A 17,404-nucleotide genomic window follows, 5' to 3' on the forward strand; every position below is an offset into this window, starting at 1 on the left:
GGCATTATTTTAGCCTCTTGAAAATAAATAGAAAAATAAATTTTAATTTTATATTTAGATTTCAGGCAATATATATATATATATATATATATATATATATATATATATATATATATATATATATATATATATATGTATATATATATATATATATATATATATATATATATATATATATATATATATATATTCACTTTTATATTCCAATTAATTAGCCAATAATACAATTAAAAATAAATAAATATATAATCAAAAACTCAAATATAGAATCAAAAATTCAACGTAAATTTAAATTAAAATTTAATTTTATATTACAATTTTTAGCCAATAAAAGGAACTTAAAACCTGATTGTTTTCTTTTTTTGTGAAATATTAAGCTGATAAAAAGAAGAATAAATTGTATCAGACCTTTTCTCATAAACAAGCTCTTTTTCTCCTTGCATAAAATAGGTATTGATTTATTAAATATAAAATAGAGATGTTAATCATAAATAAATTATTATTAATTATAAATTAATCATTTATAAAATAGATGTCGATTTATTGACATTCATTGCTGGTTTGACACGGAATTCTGGAGCATTAAAATCGTTCGACTTTATGACTGATTGTCGATACCTCTTTGTGTATTATAGGCACCGTCACAAAAATAAGGGAGAAAATGGTAGAATTACCAGCTGCTATCCCCTTTGCTGGCAATATGGCATTGTGGCAGATGCAGTTTGCTATAGTAGGATAGTGTTTGAAACTTAAACCCTTACTAAGAGAACCTGTTGTAACTTAGCCATTAATTTCCGCTCTTTTTCTCAGGTGCACAGGGTAATGATATAGAGGATAAGAAACCAATGCTTCCATTTGTCTTCGATTTTTTAAATTTGGCTAAGGCTGTTAATGATCTGTAAAGTTTGGTAGATAAACGTTTTTCTACAGGTAGCCTCGGCTCCGTTTTAAAAGCCGAATTTAGTAAGCATGATGAGGAAGCTGGCATTTCCTCTCCCCCCCCAGGTACAAAAAAACTCAAAAACCCATCAAAAATGTGAAATTGATGTTCAATCCCTCTTGATTTATGGGAATATTTCTGGTCTAAGCTATTATTATGAAAGTAAAAAGTAACATTAAACCCCAAAATGAGCAGAATTTATCTTTTATAGGAGTGGGACTGTCCCTTCGTCATCCCCGCCTCCGCCTAATGGTTGTAGAAGCTTTGGAGGATGCTCATTAGATCAGAATTGAGAGTTCTAGTCCTTTTTATGGGTCGGAAGTGATTGGAGGCCAACCTGCCGCGGGAGGGGGGTGAATACCTTGACTCCTTTAGATTAATCGCAACCCTGTTGGAGCTGGTACATAATATGTTCAATCGAAATGCAACAAAAGCTATAAAACCCTCATCTTTTCAAAAAAAATTATAGTTTGTAAATTTTTCTTTTATTCCTGCCTCCTCTTGTACTTCTAATTCGCAGATTCAACCATGGACCATCGCTGCCACAAGGTCCACAAGGATTGTCGGTCAACAAGGACCATCGTGGCACGAGAGAAAGTAAAAATAAAGTTGAGTTAGGTTCGTTTTCTGGTCTCGTTTGAAAAGCTAATTTAAAAATTTGAATTTTTTAAAGTCGGCAATTTGAGCTGTTTGAGCCTGAGTTTTTTTTTACTTGAATTTCAAATGAAAAGAAAATGAAGTTTTTGGGGTTTCTTAGTTGCAGCGATAAGTGTAGTCTAGTAAAGAGCGAATCATGGTCCATAGTAACTAGAAGATAGAAATGAGTTTTGAAAAAATATTGTCTAGTGAGAAAGAATTACCATTTAAAGCTGGTTCATTTTATTGTAAAAAAAAAAAAAAATTGAATTTTGAGAAAGAACCCAAAACCCCTCAAAAACGGCGTCGGATCAAGAATGCATTTGGAAAATAACTGTCTTGTGAGAAAGAATAACAGTTTAATGTAGGTTCAGCTTATTGCGAAACAGATTTTTGAGGATCTCTGAAAACAGCGTGGATCCCTCAAAAACAGCGTCGGATCGAAATAAAAGTCATACCACTGGAATCACCATGGGTGAAAACACTGCTCAGAATAATTACAGTCATCCACCTTGAACAACAAGGAAAATGACTTTTTTGCTCGTGAAGAACAGATGTCTCCTTTTTTCTTCCCTGTTGCTGGGGCTGTAAAACATAATAGTAAGCTTTTTAATGGCTCATTTGAATGCTAATTTTTATATTTATGTGCTTTTTGTAAATTCGACCTGATCAAAGCATAAAATGGTATGTGGCACCAATAATAGCAAGTTTTGGCACCATTTCTGGACTGGAAATGCCGGAAAGCGTGAAGGGGTACTATTATAATCCCTGTGGTCAAAAACCTGTAACCTAAAGTTAACAAACCCGCTCATTTGTACCCCCTTCCAACCCCCTTAATAAGTTTTATAAATTGTCTGTTGATTAGCAGAACCAGTAGGCTATTGAAACATCATAGAGATTTTAATGCCTCAGTTCACAGCTTTTGATCTTCCTTTTTGCTGATTCATCTTGATTACCCCATCGTAGTGTGATATGGCACCAAAAATGACAATTCTTGATGCCACTGTTGGAGTTATAAGCCTAGCGAAATGGTGTTTTTTTTTGTTCTTTTTATTTCTCCAGCAATAGTTGGGCGTTGAAAAATCATAGATAGCTTTCTTGGAGCTTATTTGAAAGCTGACGCTTACATGTTTATGCTGAACAAAAATGCGACTTTGGAGATTGCTACTGCAATCTTCATGGCTAAAAATCCTTAACTGGGCGCTTAAAACCACCCCCAGAATGCCACCCCCGTCCTAGTCCCCTTAGTAAGTAAATATAAAAAACGAGTCTTGGAAATTTTTTTTTAGTGGAAACACTGTTTTCACTCTAGCTCAAAACTTATTCAGGAACAATGATAAATAATGAAAGATAATGATAAACACTATTTATGTTTGTCCTCGCAGTAAAAGGTATAATTAAATACAAAATGTGTTGAAACACGCTTTTGGAAATTTCAAAAATGAGCTTGGAACATTTTGTTGTTTTTTTTTCTTCAGCGGTAGTTGGGCACTGGGACATCGTATGAGCGTTGAAATGTGTAATCATGCGCAGTTTTCACAATGATAGTTTCCCCCCTGCCGTTAAGGATTACATGGATTGGTCTCTGGTTTTGACTTCACACATATCGATATGTATCGATATTTTTTTTTATTCCATACATGTTTTGGTGAACGATTAATTTAAATGAAAATAAGTTTTCTAACGGAACTTCAGAGCGAATTTGAAACTTAAAACGAACATAAATTATTGGGTCACAATTTTTATGACAAGTCTTTGAAAAACTTTGAATAAACCGGCTCGTGGTATTACCCTATATTTTTAGAATTCTGAAAAAGAAGCTAGTATTTTACTGAAAACGCAAAACCGACGCAATAAAAGGATTGGGAGCCAAAAATTCTTAAGTAGTATACAGAAAATAGAAGACTCGTTTATAAGGGTATTAATGGTCTTTCACGATGATTTGTACTAAATAAGCCCTAATCGGTGTCCAATATTTTTAATTACGAGGCATGGCAGCAGTATCACGTCTAATTATTCAGTCTTTGCTCAGAGCAGGCACATACCCAAGAATTTTTTTCTGGGGGCTTGTTCGATAAGAAGTCTGCAGAAATCCAAGGAAATTTAGAACTTTGAGGAGGGCTTAGTAGACCCTAAGCCCCATCCCGGGCTCAGAAGCTATATTGTTTTACGTTAACATTTTAGGAATATGAAGCTTGTTGTAAAGTGTTGATATCTGATTTAATCTTCTTCTCATGTTTTTAATTGCTCATTAGCTCTCTTTTTTTCAGATGTACACTTGTTTTATTCAATCCTCGGAAGAACAAACAGTCTCATATCATCAATGGATGTAGGAAAACTATCACAGCTGTAGCTTTCTCACCCGATGGTAAATTCCTGGCAACTGGGGAATGTGGCCATCAGCCTGCTTTGAGGATATGGGATGTGGCAGAAAAGATCCAAGTGGCAGAATTTTTAGGCCACAAATATGGTGTCAATTGTGTGGTATGTTTTGATATACCTAGGTATTGACAAAAATACTTATTTTTAGCCTGTGTCGGCTGTAGGATATGTTTTGGCTTATATACTATAAATACAAATCAACATGGTCAGGTCATAGGATGGGAAAAACATTTCTCCCATGAGATTAATCTTAAGGACCCCTTCTTCTGACAGGGGGTGGGACAAGGTTTTATTTAATATGGTATGCAAAAGGTATGGAAAAAGTTCCAAAGCTGCCAGTACGAAAATATAACAGTTCAAAATAGGGAGGAAACCTATTAGTTGACAGTGAAACAACTAAAAAAAATTTTAACTGGATATTTCGAACACATATACAGTGTCCATCATATCTTCGCTGCCAGTAGCAGAATTTAAAAAATTTCAAAATCTACCAACAAATTTCACTAGGTCATGAAAATTGCCAAGTAGCACTGCTACTATGCTACCGCACTTTTTCCACAGTGGGTATACGGTAATTGGCCAAAAAAAAGGTATTTTTCAAACCTAAAGGGGAACGGATGTTTTGTTATTGCCGACGTAATAATGAAGCTATCAAAATGGTATTTTTTCTAAACGCGGGGGGGGGGGGTAATTTTTTTTGTGATATGACCCCCTCCCATTCCAACCCTTCTCCGAATGGAGGTGGCTTAAGTTGGAAAATGAGTTAGAAAGCTATTTTCGAAGATAAAAACCATCTCTTTTTTCCCAACATCTAACGAACAGTTATCTTATTTTTTTTAAATTTAGCTTCATTTTCTTATTTAGACCTTATTTTTATTTATGTTCATAATTATTCAGTTCTTATTGTTATATTTATTTGTTTAGCTTTTATTTTCTAATTTTATTTTATTTTTTTCAATGTTGAATCGCGTTCTCGCATAGATTATTTTTCTTTTGCGCCTATTCTGCCAACGCCCTTGTAATTGTTCCTTCTTGTATTTCTTCTTTTCTATTTTTTTCTTGTTTTTTACCTTAGCATCCAGTTTCATCGATGTACTTTATTACTAATAATCTTTTTTTTAATTAATTGAAGAATTAATTGTTTGGGGGTGTGGATTTTTGCTTACTTTGTGTTTTCTAATATTTTAAGGCAAAAAGTTCTGCGATTTTAGCCGTGAGTCGCTTTTCGATTTGCTATTATTATAAACGAGGGTAGTTGTAGGATATACTAAAATCTCAGTTCAAAACTGGATGTCAAGCTTACTCCGAAGATGATCATCAGTTTTTCTTTCTTTTGTAGCACTGGGTGTTGTAAAGTGTGGTTTTGACTCGGAGTCGAATATGGCTACCCGTTGAAAAAAAAAAAAAAATCAAAGCCTATCATGTAAGTGAATATTGGACTGTACCACGCGTGACTGAACTTTTCACATATGCGGCGCTCCTAGATATACGAATGGCGGAATGTGACCCCTTACTTATATACGATTCCGAAATACCAATATAAAATAAAGTGTGAACTTAGTTGGATTTTTTTTGGTAGACTTCAGAGAAATTCATTTTCCATTAGGCATACCAGCAAGGCCAGGCGGTACGGGGTTTGACCCTCCCTGTCCCGAAATTTTGTCCGACTCGTAAAAATGTATAAGAGTGCATATAAACAAATGCTTGATGCATCTTTTACATTCTTTTACATTCTTCCCCCCCCAACAAAATCCTGGACACGGCAGTGGGTCTTTTTGTGAGCCAGGCTTCACAAAAAGACCACTTTTGCGTGATAAAGTTGACCGTTCTCCGTCAGAAATCTGCCTTAGAATAGGTTCTCCTTGGTTTATTATTGTGCTATAAACCATGAAAAAACACTTTCATTGAATACGGAAGCTTGGAAGTTGATAAATCCGCAAAGTCAGGTAGAACGGATATTTTGACGATATTCAATGAGATACCAATGATAGTATCGTTTTTTGTTTATTTAAATTTTCTCTTGGTAATTTTCCAACCTTTTCAGCCATGAAATTGGATTCTAATCTGAGTTTTACATCAGCGCACCTGCACTAATGCATTTGAAAGGGAACTTATCTACTTAACATAAAACTAGCCGCAGCGAGTAAAATTATACATAAAGTGCACTTTTGTTTTGCAGTTTGTCTTAACGAGCAGTATTCTTTAAAAAAAAAATACTATTTTAATTTGGCTATTCGTGTTTTTGTTGTACTACACGTGTGAACGAGTTTAAGCCACTAACAGACACGTGCTGTATTTATTTCCAGTGGGGGGACAACAGTAAAAAAATTGAACAATGCCACGAAACTAGAAAATTTAGGATTTTGTTCAGGGGGATAGGCCCCAATGCTCCCCCCTGCATGTGTGCCGGGTCACTAGTAATTGACGTACTTATCTTTTCTTTTTGGGAAATAAGAGTTTTATTAGTATGATAAGGTTTATTTAGAAGTATTCGATACCAATCTTGAGGTACGATTCCTCATAGAAGATACAGAATATCCAGTATCCCCCCTGCACTTGTGCCTGGTCACTGGTAATTGACGTACTTATTCTTTATATTTTTTTTAGTATGAGTTTTTTTTTATAGTTTTTTTAGTATGTTAAGGTTTATTTCGAAATATTTGATACCAGTCTCGAGATATAATTCCTCGTCGAAGATGCAGAGTATCCGGTATCCCCCCTGCGCGTGTGCCTGGTCACTATTAATTGACGTACTTACTCTTTATAATTTTTTTTCGAAATAAGAGTTCTTTTTTTAGAATGTTAAGGTTTATTTAGAAATATTTGATACCAGTCTTGAGATATAATTCCTCGTCGAAGATGCAGAGTATCTGGTATCCCCCCTGCGCGTGTGCCTGGTCACTATTGATTGGCGTAGTTATTCTTTATAATTTTTTTTTCGAAATAAGAGTTTTTTTTTAGTATTTTAAGGTTTATTTAAACCTTTTGATATTTAAGACATGCAATGCAAAGACTGTAAGATAATTGTTTGCCAATGAGTTTCATTTTTTGAGCATGACTAATTATGTTGTTATATACATCTATTCATGGATGGTTGAAAATGTTTTACAACGCCCATAAAAAAGGAAGAAGGAAAAATTGCACGGTTAATACTGTAAGAAAATAATATTTTTTAAATTTTAATAACACCAAGCTGTTTCTAAAGATTCATATGATTTCTATCAATTTTAATTTTTTTTTAGTTCCCCCCCCCCAATAAATCCAGCCTCGCAATATAAATTTCTGCTCTCGTGAAGAAAATGGCCAGTTTTGAATCTCTGAGGGGTAGTATTCACCTTTATGTCCCTGAAAGAGCGTTTACAGCTAACTGAAAGATCAGGTTAGGTTTTTATCTATGACCTTGCTTTGTCGTCGTGTTGGGTGACAACATGTTGAGTTGTGCCAAAATCTGTGAGTTAAAACAAGTTGTGTTGAATCCAATTACATTTTTACAATTTCATGGAAGGGTGGTTTTGTCTATGAGTTTTTTAGGCTAGCCTAATATTGTATTTTGGCAAAAAAAAGAAAGAAAAATAGTTGGTAATAATCGATCTTTATCAAAACTAGACAAGAAGTCAGAACCTGGCACCATACCAGGTTCCGGCCTACTATGAAATTTTCTAAAGCACATTCTATTGATCATGGTCTTATTGCGCCAGTTACATTGAAAATTGTATTAAGTGTTAATTCACTTCGATTAATTTATTGAATTCAAATGTTTGATTTCATTAATTTATTAAATTTTTAATTTAATATTGAATTTACTAAATGTTTCGTTAGGTTTTATTAATATTTTAGAGATTTTATATTTGACCTGGTAGTAGCCTAACCCTGATTATTCATGATCAAGCACATCAGCAAACATCAGAAAATTCAGCCATTTATAATTCAGCCATGTAAATTTATAGCAAGGAATTGTAAGTCGTTTCCAGGAAATTTCCAGGGTCTGGGCCAATAATAAGTACGTAGGCTTATGCAGGATTTTTTTTTCACGGGGATCCAATAATAAGTATATTTTTCGAAGGTAAGAAGGGGAATAGTAAAAAACTTAATTTATAATTTGAATAAAAAGTTCCTGGAAACTTAAAAAAATGGTTTCTGGGGCTCGGGCTCCAAGCCCCCTCCTTGTACTTTCTCGGGCTAGAGGCCCTTTGGCTCCTCTCTTCTGGTTTTGGAATGGCAGTTTATTCACTAATTTAAATTCACAGCCAGCTTAAGCTTGTGACCCTAAGGGTTAAGACCTTTGTCTTGAATTAGTCTTCCGGAAAAATTTAGAATATAAACCTATGCTTCGGATCTTTACTAACAGTCAAGGGTTGCCAGTCATCACTAGGCTATTGACACCTCTGTCTATTGGTAAAGGTAGTGATTTATATCTTTGGGTCTCGCGGTAAAGTGATTTCAATAGCTAAAAGGTTAATGTCACTCAGTTTTCTCGAATACAAAGTGGATGATTTTGCCGTGTGAATGAACATCGTTGAACCAAAATTTGCGTGACAGAATCGTTAGCAAGAGCTCAACAGACTGAACCCAGGGCAAAAGAAGTGTCCCGCCCCACCCAAGATCTGCCACTGACCAAATGATAATTTTCCATTCAAGATTCTCCTCAAAGAGCTGAAAAAGCTGAAAGAGAATCAGATCCATAGAGTTTAACGTTAATAGTGAAGTTTCTGATTCAACGTTTACGTTTTTCCTCTGAAACTGGTTCTGAAAGTAGCCCTGAGTGGTTAGTCTGAAAACAATGTTAAATTATCTGCTGGGAATTTTTATATTTATTCAATGTCCAAAGGGATAGTTCAGGATAGTGTTGGGCGAATTGAATATCGATGTATCGCATCAAATATCGAAACATAAATGTCGATATCGAAAATGATATTATTTCGGGCTTTTTTTGTATCTACCGGTGAACATCCAACAGAAAAGATACAACAGAGAAAATTATTTCGTAAACGTTCGAGAAGAAGACTAACGTATTCAATCCACTGAACCATCTATGCTGATACACAGCATGCACAGCTGTATCTAGAAGTGGGCATAGCCTGTTTGCCAACTAAGTTTAATGAGGACTCTCAAATGTTACTGAGAACCTCCGAAAGGCTTGGTTAGATAAAATACCTTCTCGGCTTATAGTCCATATTCAGACCACACTCGTTATGATTTCCACATACTTCAGTTTGCGTTTGAAGAAATTATATATTACCCCTGACGATCTTCTCCAAGCTAATAGTAAAATAGAAAGAGACATGGATTTGACCTTTCTGGAATCTGTACCAACAGATGTAAGTGCCATGACAGACCCTGCGATTCAGCCGCTCTAGAATCGAGCCAGTTTGTGGGGATTACATGACGAAGTTTCAGAAGTCAATGCAAGCCAAGCTTCGTCAGCAGTTGCATCTGTCACGGCTTTCCAGACTTTTAGTAGGGAGTCTTTAGTTTCAAGAAAAACTGATCCACTCAAGTCACGGAAGTCTTGTAATATGGGTCTCAGAGATACCTATGTAAATTGATCAGTTCATTGATCAATAAAAAGCCTGATCAATTAATCATATAGTTCCTGGCAACTGGCAACAAACTGTAAGTAAGGAGCAGGTCGGCCAAATAACAACCGAAACTCTAAATCATAGAATTTTTTATAACAATAGGTACATCAAGTGAATTGGCTTTTACACCGACTCCAGATATATAATATTCATCAAGTCTCGTTTACACATCAGAAACTATGGAAGTTCGAGAAAATTTATATAACTTTTGACAAAGGGCGATAATTTCTCTAAAAAGCCACAGAATCTTAATAAAAATCGCACCATGAGATGCGGCGGCATATCAGAGAATCTTACTGTAAGGATTTCTAACTTCCATTGAAAAAAAAAATGTGAAGTTTCATAATTTTTGCCAGAAAAAAGATCACGTATATGTGTTTTTTTTTGTGAGGGTGATTGTATCGAACCAATGGCCATATAAGATCGGGAGAGGGCTTGCTCAAACGGAAATCGCAGTTATCGTTCCCTATTTTTTGACCAAAACGATTTGGGGCAGCTAAATCCCCCTCACATACCCCTTTTTTCCCAAAGTCATCCGATCAAAATCTTGAGACGGCCATATTGATCAGCATAGTTGAAAAGTCAAGTAATTATGCCTTTGAGGATTACATTGGCCCTGCCATTCCCGGGGGAAAAGGTTGTAAGTTATGAAATATGTCTAGTGTCTACATTTAGTATTTGTTTTTGGGAGATAAACACACATTTTTTGGGAAGGTAAATTTTCTATGGGGGGAATTTTCGGCAGTGGTGATTTTTCAAGAGGAGATTTATCCATGAGAAGGGAAGTTTCCGGGATGAACTTCCAAGGGAAAATCATACACGGGGGAATTTACCAGAATTCTTATGCTAAATTCTTTTTATTTGACTTACTTTCTCTTTGCCAATTTAATTTTACATGTGGAGATACGTAGGGAAATTGCCCATCGAAAATTTTCAAAGGAGTTGAAAGTGTCTGGGGTATTTTTGTGTTTGGGAGAGGGGTATTTTTTACGGGAGAGATTCTCTATCGAATTTTTTGCAGGAGAAACTTTGCATTGAGACATTGAGAGAGGGGGATTTCCGGGAAATATTTTCACGGAGGATTTCTGGCATGATATGAAAAACAATTATATGAAAACTTTTTTTTCAACTACAGGTTAGGAGCAATATTCAAAGTTAAAACTAACCAAAATTGTCTCGTGTATGAGGAGTGGGTCCCTCTCCTCAATACCTGGTTTATTCGCTAATTCTATCTCTCCATCCCAATTATTTAAGAATCAAAATGGAGCCGTTTAATTAGAGTAAAGAGATTTTTTAAATGCAAGAACAAATTTTGGTGTTTAGAGCGAGGTATTGAGAAGAGGTTATCCCACCCATGCACGGAATAATTTCTGTTCTTTTGAGTTTTAATGTTGCTCCGTACTTTCAGTGAAAAAAAAATATCATTTAATCGCTTAATGGCAGAACCAACTCTCAGGAGAAACTATTAACTTGCGACTAATTTTGAATGGCCAAAAATAGCCAGTATCTTATTTTCCTTCCTGAGTCTGAGTAATTCTAAGTCAGGGTTTTTGTAATATTCATTCATGTGATGGAAGTTTTTTTTTTGAATTTTATTCAAAATTTGGAAAGCATTGCACAAAATACTCTTTAAGTACATTTTTTGCTATTGAATTTTGGCAAAACCTAAAGTTAATAAGAGCAAAAAAAAGGATCAGAAATATCGAAAACGATATATAAATTATCGAATATCGAAAATAAAAATATCGATATATCGTTTATTCGAATTATTGCCCAACTCCAGTTCAGGATAAGATTTAATTTAAAAAAATCACTGGCAGCAGTGCCGCATTTACGTAAAAAGCATGTTAAAGGCCAAGAAATATCACCCATGCACACAGTTGATAGTGTTGGTAACGCTAGAGTTGGTAACCCATATGGGAACCGGCTTATTTGTGTACACTAATGCATAAAGTATAAAACAAATATTAAGCGGGACTGGCTTAGATTTTGACCATTAGATCTCGAGATCCTGAGTTCGAGTCCGGTGTTATACTTGTTTTGATGACGCTTTTTTAGATAAAAGTAGAAAAAATCGATATTGGACCTTTTTTCGCATTCATATGAATAAGGAATTCGATTAATAGGGAGGGATAATTTTTCTCCACATAATTGTGTATCTCTAAGGTTACAGTTTTGGTAAATATTCCCAATCACGTCTCATGGCCAGTAAATGAAGCCAGGAACTCACAGATATAGTTTTGTTAGGAAGGGGGAAAACGATACCAAATTTTGTTGGGGGCGGGGGGAAACTTCTTTATCCGATGGTCACTAAGGGTGTACCATACGTATTTTCTTCTTTATATTTATATATATATATATATATATATATATATATATATATATATATATATATATATATAATATATACATATATATATATATATATATATATATATATATATATATATATATATATATATATATATATATATATATATATATATATATATATATATATATATATATATATATATATATATATATATATATATATATATATATATATATATATATATATATATATATATATATATATATATATATATATATATATATATATATATATATATATATATATATATATATATATATATATATATATATATATATATATATATATATATATATATATATATATATATATATATATATATATCTATATAGTTATATATATATATATATATATATATATATATATATATATAATATATATATATATATATATATATATATATATATATATATATATATATATATATATATATATATATATATATATATATATATATATATATATATATATATATATATATATATATATATATATATATATATATATATATATATATATATATATATATATATATATATATATATATATTTATATATATATATATATATATAATATTATATATATATATATTTATATATATATATATATATATATATATATATATATATATATATATATATATATATATATATATATATATATATATATATATATATATATATATATATATATATATATATATATATATATATATATATATATATATATATATATATATATATATATATATATATATATATATATATATATATATATATATATATATATACCGTCCAGCAGGCTTAATAACGTTCACTTAAAGCATATACCATTTTTGTATGTATATTTATTTCGTTAGAAGTACCAAGGACTTCAAAATATTAATATTTTTTGCCGCCTGGACCCATGTTTTGTTCTATTTAAATTGGAAAACTTTTTCAAATTTGAATTCCCTAGATTTTTTTTTTTGTTTCTTCAAGACCATGAAATTTTTAGAACAGTACCACATTTTCGTCAATGTGGCCCGACTGAACTGAAAATTCATGAGCAGATCCAATACGTTCAATTTGATATCGGTTTTTTGTGGTTAAAAACTCAAATCTTTACAATTTTTTGATTTCCAAAAACAATTACGCCTCCAAAGAAGCCATACCTTGTTAAGATGATAAGCTCTGTATGCTTTAGCATATTTTTGGATAATTTTTACCCACGTTTCTTTTTATTTGTCTGGCACTGATTACTACCAGAAAACTTCATATCTTCAGTTGGAGTTCTTTGTCATTAAAGTTTTAATTCATTATTTTTCCTTATTTTTTAAGAGTTATATGTAATGGCCTATCCAGGATCATGTTCTAGGTGGGGGGTGGGGAGGTTACAAAAAACATTAAAAAACGTATCACTTTCTTTATATGCATTTTTGTTACGTCTTTACGGGTCGGAAAAAAATTTGGGGAGAAGGGTTCACACCTGGTACCCCCCCCCCTCTCTGGATACGACCTTGTATATACGGTGGTACAATTTTCCACTTGACCAATTCAAGCAATTATTTTTCATTTCAACTGTCTTTGGCACAGCAGAAAATGCATACACATATTGATAAAAATTGTCAAGCTTTACGAATTATTCGTTGTTTTTTTGTTCCTCGTTGTTCTTTGAACAACGTTGTTCGTTGTTCTTCTTTGCTTTTAACGTCACTCTTGAGCTGCAAAAGTGGATAATTCAAATGACGATAACTTGGTTTGTAAGTTCATATTAGTAGTAACTATTTCCTAAGTATCTTTTCGCTCATACTGTATCTGTATATCTCCGAACCTTTTATCTGATTAAAGAAAAAACAAGTTTTTTTCAACTGAAAGTAAGAAGCAACATTAAAACTTAAAAGGAACATCAATTATTACGTACTTGAGGCGGGTGGCTCCCTCGCCAACATCTCGCGTTTCACGCCAAAGTTTTTAAGTCTTTTTAAAAAGGCTTCTTATTGTTCTAATTGAACGAAGCTTGTGTATCAGGAGTCGGTCTTAAAGAATTAGGACAAAATTCAAACTTTTGCGCAAAGAGTGAGGTGTCGAGGATGAGCCCCTTCATATGCTTAATCACTCCTGTTCTTTTTAATTTTTAATATTGCTTCTTACTTTCAGTTGATTTTTTTTATTTATTTACTTTCTGATCGTCTTTTAATTAATGCCAGGAAATCTGGCAGTTCATTGTTTGGGTGACCTGAGAGCAGAAATGGAATAGGGCTAATTGGTAATATATATACTCATATTGGTAATATTTCATAGTGGTATTTATTACATATTAGTAATATATACTCAGTCATTAGCATAGTTGTACGAAAAGCTGTGCGAGAGTAAAAAAGGAGAAAGAGTGGAATGAGGGATCCAGATAAATCTTAATGGGCCCGGGGCCCCCTGGATGTGGATCAAGGGCTATAATCAGAGTCAAGCTGAGATGGCTAGGTCATGTTCTGCGGATGAAAGATGATATATTGTCGAAGATGTTTCTTTTCGGCCAAACGAAAAGCAGATCGTCCCCTCTAAAGGGGTAGGAGGAGGTCGTAAGGAAGAGTTGAATGGAAATTGGAACTGCTTGGGAGGGTGTAAGTGGGAGTTTCGGACAGATTATGATGAAGAAAGAGCGTTTGTGGCTGTTTTGGACTCGGGCGGTTTGACCCTTCAGTGAGCTGTTAGTAGTAGGAGTAGTGATAACATTACTCATTGATTTTAACTCAAGGTCATCAAATCTGCAATCAAACCAACTTAGATGCTATCGTCGTCTACAGAAACGGAATAAGTTTACGAGAAACTGACCAGAAGTCGTTTTCATTTTACGATAATTATATTTTAATGTACACAGTTCGCTTAACACTTGGTTGTTCCACCAGTTTTTTTTTACGTTAAGTTCAAGTTCACTATCCTTCATCTTGAGAGGTCTGTGTCGGCACTATCTTTGTTACATCCTTTTTTTTTACTGTATGTGTATATACATGGTACGAATTTTAATCACCCACAAATTGCGAGGCAGAACCCTGATTTGGTATTCTATGCCATTTCTCACCAATTATATATACGTGTTGGAACGTCAAGGCCTAATAGTATAAAGCTACGTCAGTATGGCTATTATAAGCGGCGAACAATTACTTATATACAAACTCAACCTTTTTTGGCTGTGTAAATGTCAATATTTGACAGCGTAGACTAATGAAAATAAGTTGCTAGTCTTAATGATCAGGTGAATCTATCTTATGACAAGTCACATCCTGGAGTTTTACTGTATGTGACGACCTAGAGACTCAGCAGCCCTCTGCCGCGGCCGTTCTTCGAAATTTCTTCCCTCCTTGCCTGAAAATACATCTTGAAATCATGTTTATGGTAAATCCATGTGTTGAGACTACACCACTTCAATTTATTTCAAACTTGATTTGTTATATGTTACAAACACTAGATCTGCCTGATGTCGAGCAACTTCCGTTATTTTTATTTTTTATTATATATATATTTATATATATTATATTTTATATTATATTATATTTTATCGTTACTATTATATTTATTTTTATTGACTTCTATTTATTGATTAAAACTCTCATTTGTCTTTGAATTCTGTTTTCCCAATTCTTTGATCAAATAAAAGGTAAACCGATTCGTAGACATATCCAACCCCTTAACTAAGAAGACGACTGTTCTCTAACAACTTATTCTTACTTGCACGTCCCTCTCGGTAGCAGACATGCAACCGAGTGTTTCGTAACCTTAATTATATTGGAAGTAAATAATAGGTACACCAACAAGCAAACGATGACATCCCCTCATTTCTAAGATGACTAATTTTACTTACATTTCCCGTCCTTATTTAAAATTCGAATAATTTTTTTTCTAAATTGCACCACAACACTAAAGTTGTCAATCCTCTGAAATTTTTTAAAACGGTGTATTGTTTGAACAAGTGTTCGTACGAATAACATATTTCATATACTTTAATCTATTGTGTTGATTAGTCTTGATTAGTATAAACTCTTGGTTCATAGGTTGATTTATTTTTCGCGGACCAACTTCCCTAATAATACAGCGTAGAAAGGAGCGAAGAGAAAGCCCAAATTTCTTTGGCGAGGGGGCCTGGTAACCTTGATACATCTTAGGCTCTTTCTGATTTTAGTCAAACTTCAATTTGAAACTAGTACTTGCCTGCCTGCTAGAACGAAGCTTTCCAGTCGGAAGCAGAAACATGGCTCGATGGAACAAAAGCTTGGCCGCATAAATTCAGGAAGTCCTTTCCAGCATAGACCGTAAAATTCCACTTCCACTCTTACACTCTCGGTTCTCGCTCAATTACTAGCCGAAACTGTCCTTTTTGGAATAGGCAAGAATCGTACGCAACTTTCCAAAATTTAGGGTCATATTCATCAATCCATACTGAGGTTCACACTTTCATTAAAAACCCCGGAGATTAGACCCTTTTCAATTACTAGTCATAAGCTGAAATCAGCGGGCTTGAAAAAAAAAGGTTAAAACTTAAAGTGCTGCTCCTGTAACATAAATAGAAAAGTTGGAAATTCAAATAAAACGATACCCTCATATGCAGTTATGCAGTTTTTGAGTAATAGCGGGCGTCAAATATAAAAAAGGAACGAGTGGAAAATCAGCCAAAAACAACCGGAAACGGAGGGCACCAAACAGTTTGAAAAAGATGTAGCTTTCCTTTGAATTTTATACTTGTCTTTGGGAATCAACTAATTGTTAATGTTGCAATTTTGACGGACGAAAAGCGTTGTTTTAACTATTTTGCTTATTGTTTTTCGCGATTCGACGCGGCGCACCGATGAAATTACGAAACTTTCCAAAAATTCATAATTTTGAAACATCCAAAAAACCCTTAGAAAATCGTGGTTTTCAGGTATGGATTGACTTTGGATGGGTCTAGGGGAAAAGCTTTTATTTTAATGTCCTTGGTCCTCTAAACAAAATTAAAGGCCAAGATGTAATCTTATCTTTAGCTGTGTTAGATTAAGATGATATTCGATCCGCCCCAAGAATATTAGTCAAATTGCAGGCTCTATAAGAAGAGCTTATTACACGATCTTATTGAGAGCTTATCTTGCATTTAAGAAGCCCTTGAGATGCCTTATCAATGCTTGGTTTCTCTTATTCGATTTCGTTACCGTTTCCCGGCGGTTATGTCACTGCTGATATGGATGTGTACCCAATCTCCTACTTCCAAGGCTACTTCAGGATCTGCCTATTATGTCTCCAGACTTGTCTTTGATCTCGGCCTTTGTTCAGCAGGTACAGACAATATTATCATTGTTCATAATCCTTGGCTAAGAGCTATCAAATGAGAGGTTTTTACAAAAATCAGTTGTCTTAAAGCCTTGGTTCTAGAGACTGGGATGCAACTATTGCTGAAAAAATAGCATTGCTACACGGATTTTTTTTACATTGAAATTTAGATTTTTTATTGAAATTAAACGTTCAGTATCGTCGGAATTTCTATATT

At 33.6% G+C, this 17,404-nt stretch overlaps 1 protein-coding gene across 11 annotated transcripts in view; it reads left to right on the forward strand.

Moving 5' to 3' along the window:
- The window catches only part of LOC136027600 (mitogen-activated protein kinase-binding protein 1-like), a 215,511-nt gene that overhangs the window by 43,599 nt on the left and 154,508 nt on the right, over positions 1-17,404 (forward strand). For all 11 annotated transcript variants that reach the window (XM_065705011.1, XM_065705005.1, XM_065705009.1 and 8 more), the window contains one exon: positions 3,847-4,060. In XM_065705011.1, the coding sequence (XP_065561083.1) occupies positions 3,847-4,060 (214 nt within the window). The remainder of the gene's footprint in view (positions 1-3,846; positions 4,061-17,404) is intronic.

The sequence above is a fragment of the Artemia franciscana genome, chromosome 5, assembly GCF_032884065.1.
Source record: "Artemia franciscana chromosome 5, ASM3288406v1, whole genome shotgun sequence".
NCBI lineage: Eukaryota > Metazoa > Arthropoda > Branchiopoda > Anostraca > Artemiidae > Artemia > Artemia franciscana.